Below are 9,708 nucleotides of genomic sequence, written 5' to 3' on the forward strand. Positions count from 1 at the left end.
TCGTTTATTAGCTGCAAGTACTAAAACTCTACAATGTATGTCACGTAAAATATAGGTTTTCAGAATATACTTGCAGTATGTACTATGTATGTATGTACATAAACGAACGTATGCATACATAGGCTTACATGAAAATGTATACGTTGCTGCATTTATAGCTGAATCACACACAAATCAATTTCCTACTGTGTGTGTAAGCAGAGGTGTAAGTATATATATATATATACTTGTCGTCTTGTCGGTCTTGTGGCAAAGTAGCAGACGAAATACTTATAATAGAGAAACGAGGAAGAAGCCGGAGACGATTCAAGAGTTTATTGACATGTGTATTATATTCTATTGAACTATATTAATAAAAGTCTAGAATTACTATCTTGCCTTTTTTTTATTGATAATCACGAAAAATCATGGATTCGGAGAAAAATTGTGTATTCTATTCTCAAAGCGGAGAGGCTGATCAGGATAAGGTTAGCTATAGATTTTTAATCGCTAAAATATAATTAATTAGTTATTTCATACAAAAAAATGTAATTTATTTATGAATAATAAATAAATATAAATTTCTTGATTTCTTGTCATCGTATTAAATGACTGCAAATTTCTTTAAAACATTTGATTAGAAAAACTGTCAAACTGACAATTTTGACCGCGCATTTTAAACATTTAAATTTTAAAGTTTTTAAACTTTGATAATTATTGACAGATATTACTACAACCGTTTACATATGTACTGCAAGTTCCAGGAAAACAAATCAGAACTAAATTAGCTCAAGCTTTTAATTATTGGTTGAAAATACCTATTGACAAATTGCAATCTGTTGGAGAAATAACTCAGATGCTACATAATTCAAGTCTTTTGTAAGTATTATGTACTGTTTAAAATAGTATTAATGAATACACTATAATTTGAATATTTATACATTATCAGGATAGACGATATACAAGATGATTCCATTCTTAGAAGAGGCATTCCAGTTGCTCATTCTATTTATGGAATAGCCAGTACAATAAACGCAGCCAATTATGTTCTTTTTATTGCATTAGAGAAGATCCTTTCATTAAATCATCATGAGGTAAATACTGTGTACTATAGAAATATTTAATTCTAACTATTATTACTTATTGCTATAACCAGTATATCTTTATACAGGCTACTCAAGTATATACAGAACAATTGTTAGAGCTTCATAGGGGACAAGGCATGGAGATTTATTGGCGAGATAATTATATTTGTCCTACAGAAAGTGATTACAAGAAAATGACAATAAGAAGTAAGATATTAAAAATGTAAGTTGTATAGTTACTTAATTTTTTTTCTTTATTTACAGAAACTGGTGGGCTTTTTAATCTTGCTGTTCGGTTAATGCAACTATTCTCTGACTGCAAAGAAGATTTTACCCCATTAGCTGGGATTTTAGGATTATATTTTCAAATCAGGGATGACTATTGCAATTTGTGTTTACAAGAGGTACATATTTATCTTTACATTTTACATTATTCATTGAATATTTTGATAAACAACCAAATTACTATATATGTTCTATTTTTAGTATTCAGAAAACAAAAGCTACTGTGAAGATTTATCAGAAGGTAAATTCAGTTTTCCTATTATTCATGCAATTCAAAGTCATCCTGAAGACAGACAGATAATGAGTATCCTTTATAAAATATTTTTTTATTAATATTGTTTTTCACGATAAGCTTTTTGTAAATAAGTTTGAGTTTTCTTAACATTATGTAAAATAGACATACTTCGACAGCGCACAAAAAATGTTGAAGTTAAAAGATACTGCGTTAATTTGCTGGAAAAATTTGGGTCTTTTGAATACACAAGAAAAATTCTAGAAGAGCTTGATAAAAAAGCTAGAGAAGAAGTAGACCGCCTTGGGGGAAATCCTTTACTAACAAAGGTCTTTGATGAATTACTTAGCTGGAAATGTAAAGGTATGCCACAGGATCATGTAACAGGAATCTTTTAAGTCCATAATAACAATGCTGCTGCATTTTTAAGAAATAATTTTTGCTATAATATAAAAATTATGTACATATTTTTTCTTTTTTATCATATTAAGATTAGGAAATAAAAGGCTATGCTTAATAGGAAGATATTCGCTCAATAATAATGTGAAAGCATAATTACTATTTGCTTATTATATCTAATTTATTCATTGTAGAAGCTTCATAATAAGATTAAAATAAAAGTAGCTATAACAAATTATCTATCAGACAATAAATATTAAATGTAATTTATCATGAGAAAATATATTTACTTGTCATTATTAATTAGTACAATAGTATTGTATAAACCCCTTATCAATCTGTACTACAGAAGACCAATCAATTTCTTTAGATTATAAAAATAAAACAAAATTTACAATATTCGATCATATAAGATTAATACTCTTTTATGGATTTAGATCATTTTAAAATATCGCTTTGCCCAGGCCTGTCAATATTTTTCGCATCACACACTAGTTTCACTCAGAATTTCTACAGAAAATTCTCGTACAAATTATGCATGTCTGATAGCTGAGATCTCGTGATTGAGAGCAAGCGAATGAAGCAAGAAAAAGTCAAAATATAAATAGAAAAAACCATATAAAAAAAAATGCCACCTATACCACTTACATATATCTATACAGATGCACGATATTATATAACCCGACCCTTAGGTGATAGCCGTGATATACCAGAGGTGTATAACTACCGTGCTGGAGTACTCCGCTTTGAACCCTCTTGATACCTCGGCGAGGTAGAGCAGAGTAAGTAATGCGCAGAGATAGCCGGAAAAGGGATCCATTCTTGTCACACAATCGGGCAAAGGCAAAATTTTGAATTAGGTGATAATATACAAATAAATCATGTTTTTTAAAGAATTTTAATGATTTATATCTATTACTTAATAGAATTTCGTTTCTGCTTATCATGGATAATTCTTATCTTTTTGTGGAAATTACATAAAACTCAAAAGGCTTTTAACTTAATATATGTTAACATTTATTTGTAGTTTAGTTAATATTTTTATTTTATACAATTATTGTATATTTAATATTTCTACATAATAATTAAGCTCTTCTCTTAATATTATAAACTTATTTAAACTGATTTAACATCCATAATTTTTCCCTTTCTCCACAACAAGAAAATTAAAATTATATTGAATTGATTTATTTCATAAGATATTAATTAGTTATAAATAAATAATCTAGAAAGGAAAAGTTACTTCAATCAAAGAACTTTAATTTTCTGCTTAAAAATTACATTATTTAATAAAAGAATTGAACATATAGTTTTAGCAAGAAAATTAATTGTATTTAAAACTTCATACAAAATTTTAATGAATATTTCTTAGAACATAATGCAAGAAGTTAGGTAAATAAATAAACAGTACATCTATTATTGTAGGATGTAAAATAAAAAGAATTATTTTCAATGCTATCAGAATTTATTTATCTCTTTTTAACTTCACTGTCTGTTCGTAAATTTAACAATTTTTGTGTCGGGAAAAGGAATAGTCATAGGTATGATTGAAACGATCAATAAAAAACTTGGTAGCTTCCTTTATTTACATTTGATCGCAATGTTTTCATAGGTGCGACATATATACTTAAAAACTGCAAGAATTACGACAAACGAAATGATCGTAACACGAGGCATAAAATATTAAAATTAAGAGATCTCGCATATACAGGATGATTTTCTAATGGTAGCGTAAAAACCATATTGTTGGACTATAACACTTGTATGCACGTAATACATCAAGCTATATATCGTAATAGTTAATACAATTTTAAAGCGTTAACTTTCCATCGTTTTTTAAATTCAATAACGTTTACTGTTCATGGTAAATAAAATTTGGTTTTCAAATAATTTCGCTCACTATTTTCAATACCAAATTAAATAGAATTTAATGATACTGACTATTATAGGAAAATAACAAGGTCATCAACATGCCAACGTTAGAAAAATAGCTGTTTACAAGCGAATAATTTGAGAAGCAAGGATTAAAATTTTAAAGGAAAAAGGGTCGCTGAAGTCATATATTAGGAACTGATGATAATAAATAAGAGGAAACGGGGAGAGAACGAAGATAGATTATAGTAAATATATATATGAAGGTATCAGTGAAATAAATTAGCAGGTAAGATGCTCTATGGGTGATGATACGGGGTTCATTCTAGGCGGTCGACCAAATCCACGAGTGCCATCGGGTCCGGATGGCATTCTCGTGACGTTTTCCGGTAAATGCGCAAAAGCAACGTTGCTGTTGCTTCTAGGCCGGAAGAAGGTTTGCTCCGTCGTCGAGGAACAGGAAGTCCTCCTGCTACCAGCATCGAAACCAGAGTCCCTGCTGCATGCCGAGAGTCTCCTGAAGAATGGTCCGTAATCAGCCGAGCCTCTTCTCATCGGATTGAAACAATTTCCACCGCAATCTGTACTCGAACTCGACGAACAACAGGAGTGTCGACGACTCTGCTGACAATAGCCCGGATATACGTGATAAAAACTGTTCTCCGAGCCTGAAGAGCAGGCGGAAAACCTTCTAGCATAATTTCCACCATCCGAACTGGAATTCGAGCAGGAGGACAAGCGTCTCAAAAGAAATCCATTCTCCGATCCGGATATAGAACACGACGACAACCTTCGTGATAGCCAGGGCTCCGGTGATGATGGACCTAAAAAATGGATTATTACAGTTTCAAAGATTTTCTTTTTTTTCTTAGCAATTGCTTTTTATTTACCTGGTTGATAATGTCCTGGATAAACATGGTACATGGGATAGCTGTGGACGGGCTTTCGGTGCCTAGCTCTGCCATCTTCCATTTCCGATCCACTGGTATAGCTAGGATTGTTATATTCCTCCTTCGCTGATTTTACGTTCGAACTCTTTTTTACCGATGACTGTTGCTGCTGCTGCTGTTTTCGTTTCTTTTCTGCGATCGCTTGCAGCTCAAACAGTTTTGCACCGTCCAAGGTCATCCTAAGGGCGTTCCTGGCCGAGGCAGAATCCGTAAATTCAACCATCGCACATTCCTCGTTCGGTGAAAGTTCTGGTCTCTTTGCGATCGCTTGTCGTACCTAAGTAATTTTATATAATTAAGTAATTAACCGATGAAACAAGTGTACGAAAAAAAAGTCAATTAATATTAATAAATAAATTTTGCAACTAAATGAATGCATATTCAAGAAATCATCCAATACTAGGAAAATATCTGATTAAAAATATATAGCAAAACACTTGACAATAAATAGAGTAGTTAATTATCGTTTCAGGAAGATAAAAAATGCATTCTTTAATTTAATGTATGGATAAAATGAAGCTAATTATCTTATAATAATTTCATAATATTAGTTTTAATGAAATTACTTCTGCCGGCGCAGGGTGTCCAGGTCGAAGAACCCTGATGAGTGCGATCTCCCCGCAGGGCCTGAAGATTTCCGCGACGGATTCGACAGTGAGCCTGTCCACTGGGAGTCTGGCTACAAGGATGGTCCTCGAAGGAGTCGTCTGGTCGAATTGGGGGAGAGGATCGAGCCTCCTCAGCTTGGTACCCAAAGAATTCACCTGAAGCTTCTTAGACCTCGCCAGCGCAGCACCTACAACCCTCCAATCCCTGCTCAAGTGTTTCACCCTCTTGAAACTCGAGATCAACTTTAAGGACACGTATCCTTCCTTGTTCCTCTTCACGTGTTTCAGGAGAAAAGCATCCTTCACGATGTTCTCGTCTGAGAAATAAAATTCTACCTGTGCGCAGATCTTGTCGGCTAATTCTTCGCTAGGGGGGACGAAATCTTGTTCCAGTGGACCGAGGATATCTTTCGTTGATCCCAGATGCGGAGGATCTGATTCCTTGTGGGCGACGTCGTCGAAGGATTCGACGCCCGAATCACGAGCAGCCTTCGTCTCTTTGGACTTTTCACAGTCGGAACTTCCGGTGTCCGACATATCGGCCTCCTCACCTTTCGAGCCTCTCCTGTCAAACGACAGACTGACGTCACTGTCCAACGAAGACATGCTGTCCCGCGTATCCGATTTCTTCATCGGCGGCGGAGAGAAATTCAAACTTCCCACTTGGTCCCTCGCCTCCTGCAGGACTTCCGTCACTTCCTCCATCATTCCTCGCGTCACTTTGCTACCAACAAACCAGCACTTTCCGCCTTTATCACATTTTTCAAGCCGTCGCGCGTGCACCGGAAAGAAAGAATTTTCTTCGCTCAGAGCGGAATGAGAATAAAGGGAGCTGTGCGCACACGATCCGCGACAGTTTGGTGAACGGTGAACAGTGGCCTTCCCGAAGGTGCCTCCACTTCTTTAAATACTCTCGGGCGAGGGTTACGCATGCGCGGCCACTACTTCTCGCGACAAAGCTACCCTGAGGTCGCGACCTTCCCAAATGCCGGTCAAGAATGATCGCGAGGGCATCCGGTCAAGACCTTCGACCGATCAGATATCCGACGGCCAAATGCCACACCTGCCTAAAACAGATGAATGGAACAATAAGTTTTTTTTTCTAATCTTCTTAATTAAAACGAGAGAACCAAATGTTAAATAAATCTGAACCGAGAAGAAGAGTACAAAAGGTATTACGTTATAAAGATTCCTCGAGGCTTTTAATTATTTTTTATTAATAGATAGCAATTAGCGCTGCTGGCAAGGAAGAAATTACCTTACCGATTGGTCGAGGCGTTTCGTTATTTATGATAGACGAGCAATTAGCATTATTGGCAAGGAAGAAGGATCAAGGAGAAGAGATCGATGGATATAATCAAGCGGAGGATCCTTGAAGTTGGAGAAATGAACGTTATAGAAATGCTACGGTTTGTCTTGTTAATTCTAGATCCAGCGTGGATCATCGATCGTAGGGAGTTTTCACGCGCTCGAAGGAAGCGTGAAAAAGGTCAAAGGTTATTGAAGAGATCGATGGATAAGCAAACGGGGAATCCTTGCAGACGGAAAATAGGGACATTATAGAAAAGCTATTGTGCATCCCGCCAATTCTGTGGATCCAGTGTAGATCATCGATCACTGGGAGTTTTTTCGTGTGACAAAAGGAAGTGTGAAAAGGTTCAAAGGTTGTCAAACAGATCGGAAGACAAACAAGCGAAGAATTCTCGTGAATGGAAAATAAGACAACTTGCGTTAGAAATGTCGAAGCATGTTTGGCCAATTCTGGATCCAGCGTAGATCATCGATCGCAGTGAGAAGAGTCTTTCTCGGTGTGCTGAGAGTTTCCACGTGATAGAAGGAAGTTCGAGGGTTCGCGGATGCTCCAGGTGAGTTTTTCGCTCGTAAATTGATTAATTCGTGTATTTTGCGAAAGAGGTCAATGCTATCGGGGGGACCTTGAAGTTTGTCGATCGAGCAGTCTGACGGAAGCTGGCAAAAGAGGGATGGGAAGGATCGAGTCAGGAAGGAAGGACGCGCGTTGGGCTTTGGACAGCTTCGGGTACTTGACAGTCCGTCCATTTGGGCTCGGCTGGTTAAGCTAGTCAGCCTCGAGATGAGAAAAGCAGGGAGAGGAGTATTCCGACGTATTGCATCCGGACGCTGGTAGAATAATAAGATATGGGTCAAGTGCGCCGGGTACCGTGTATGGACGATACTCACGGTGGAGGGGGCTCCCTCTCAGGTTATCGCCGTTCCATCCAAACCACTTCTCGTTTCTCCCTTCTTTCCTCCTCTTCCTCGACCGTCCGACCAGCCTTACAATATTTATTTATTTATCCTTCGCTTCCCCTCCCCCCTCTCCTCCCTCTTCTTCCAACAATCCTCCACTCACACACGCTCTTTATTTTACATTGAAATTCACACGCAATCACGTTAGGACTTGCGCAATTTATTTCGGCCACGAAGGATAATTATTAGAGACCCATGGCAACCGTAGTTGAAGAAATATCAGAGAAAAGGGAGCTTTTCGCTGCTGTGGAAGTCCTTATCACGCGACGCGTCCAGTGTCCTTGCGAGGGTTCTATCAGTGAAACGTAGATTTATCGACAAGTTCGCGAGCGAAATCGTCGTAGGAAAGTCAAGTGATTCTTGAAGAGTCGATGCCGGGTTGACCTCGCACTTCACCATCGCGATCCCCTCTATAAGAGCAATCACACTCACTCATACCACACCGCATCATTAAGTCGCACACTCGCATGTACGAGAGTCATTGACCACTGTTACGTTACATTACACGAATTGCGAAATATCAACAAAAATCCTATATATATACAAATAACTTATCATGTTTTCTCTCTCCCCTTGTATGCTTCCTCTCCCTCCCTCGATAAGCTTCCATACATTACAGCTTCTGGGTTCTTCATTGCACTTGGTCGTTTAAATTTTCTATCGAACGCCCACAACGATATAATTTAATTTTTGTTACTTTCTATTTTCATTCTCATTGAAAATAGCTGCGCTCCTTCGATAAAGTTGCACGCAGACGCGTCAATCGCTTCAATTGATTTTCTAATTGCCATTAAATTACCTCTCGCCTCGAAGGATGCAAGAATCATTGAATTACTTTGATCGGAAGGAGAAAAAAATTATATAGATAAAGCTTTATAAAACTAGATATAAATTATTCATCGTCCACATGGGAGACGATTGACCATTGAGCGTTAATGTGAACAATGTCGCTCCTGAAAATCATGCTCATTATTCGAAAGTGACCTCGGGCTATATTTTGCAATTCGTACACACGTGCCAAGTGCGTCGGTAGTTTTTGCTATTTCCCAACAGGAAGATCTATCGATTTAGCTGGAGATTATTAAAAAGATTTTTTTCCATTCACAATTATTTCATAAATCTATTGTGGTATAATAGTCGTAGCTCTATCTTCATGCATCGTACAGAAATTTTCAGAGAGAGAGGGCTGATATTGCTCGATGCGCGTGGGACGATCGTAAAGGCGTAAAAAAAAAAAAAAAAAAAAAAAGAGCGAAAAGTCAAGTGAATCGAGATTTACCGGAGCAGCAAAAGTGCGCCCAGGGCGATTCTCGACGTGGAGACTTTCAAGGACCACCATCTGAAAATGCTTTTTGAGTACCACGGTACACTTAGAAAAAAATGGTCAATAATGAACGACTTTATTGATATAACGAAGCACGAATAATTTCATTATTATAACGAATTATTTTCGTTGCATCGATAAATTTTCTTCATTATTGCGATGAAAAATGTTTGCTTGCTGAAATATTTGTTCCGATTGTGTGCAAAAGTGAGGTGAGCTAATAATAAGAAGAAAACTAAAGGGAGATGGTTTCCTAACCTTTGAAAAATTCTTTTATTGGAAAAGGACGAATCGACTCGCGGAATCGTAAGGATAGTTTATGCAACCTTCGGTGGATCAATTAAGTTTTCATGAAAACCTCTTTGCGATTATTCTTGTTTATCGAATTGTCAGGCATCGTGAAGGATCTCGGTGAGTCACGTGATCTCGCGAGATAGCCATCGAGGAATACCTGGTAGAGTTTTTGCCTTTTTTACCCGGAGTCTAGAAATAGCGGGAAGCAGAAATAGAAATAGCGAGAAGATCGGTTCGGTGGACTCTCGAGGAGTCCAGATAAGAGGTACATTAATATTCATCGCGCACGTTAGTTACGCATTATCCGTCCTTCCACGATTCACCATTTTCCGTCCAATATTTATTATAATACTTGGACGACCGAGAGTCGGAGAAACGAGAGTTTCTTTGAGAATAATTTTATTTAGCGCCT

The 9,708-nt window shown here is 37.1% G+C and overlaps 2 protein-coding genes across 3 annotated transcripts; one reads left to right on the forward strand and one right to left on the reverse strand.

Moving 5' to 3' along the window:
* Positions 1-238: 238 nt before the first annotated feature.
* On the forward strand, positions 239-2,982 carry qm (quemao). 2 transcript variants are annotated; one of them, XM_066746727.1, is made up of 8 exons: positions 239-467; positions 738-858; positions 929-1,073; positions 1,151-1,271; positions 1,329-1,468; positions 1,551-1,653; positions 1,747-1,944; positions 2,673-2,982. In XM_066746727.1, the coding sequence occupies exons 2-8, from the start codon at positions 836-838 to the stop codon at positions 2,738-2,740; spliced, it is 798 nt and encodes a 265-aa protein (XP_066602824.1). In that variant the 5' UTR covers positions 239-467; positions 738-835; the 3' UTR covers positions 2,741-2,982. The 2 variants fall into 2 exon arrangements, with proteins under 2 accessions (XP_066602824.1, XP_066602823.1); XM_066746726.1 differs by having other exon boundaries at positions 704-858; positions 2,673-2,979.
* A 522-nt stretch (positions 2,983-3,504) lies between these two features.
* On the reverse strand, positions 3,505-7,661 carry Achl (La ribonucleoprotein translational regulator Achilles). The gene is made up of 4 exons (XM_066746941.1): positions 7,610-7,661; positions 5,369-6,473; positions 4,743-5,079; positions 3,505-4,676 (listed from the first exon to the last, which is right to left on the reverse strand). The coding sequence occupies exons 2-4, from the start codon at positions 6,116-6,118 to the stop codon at positions 4,135-4,137; spliced, it is 1,629 nt and encodes a 542-aa protein (XP_066603038.1). The 5' UTR covers positions 6,119-6,473; positions 7,610-7,661; the 3' UTR covers positions 3,505-4,134.
* Between the last annotated feature and the right edge of the window lie 2,047 nt (positions 7,662-9,708).

The sequence above is a fragment of the Prorops nasuta genome, unplaced genomic scaffold (assembly GCF_024137725.1).
Source record: "Prorops nasuta isolate Cenicafe-Biocafe unplaced genomic scaffold, Cenicafe_Pnas_1.2 PNAS00003, whole genome shotgun sequence".
NCBI lineage: Eukaryota > Metazoa > Arthropoda > Insecta > Hymenoptera > Bethylidae > Prorops > Prorops nasuta.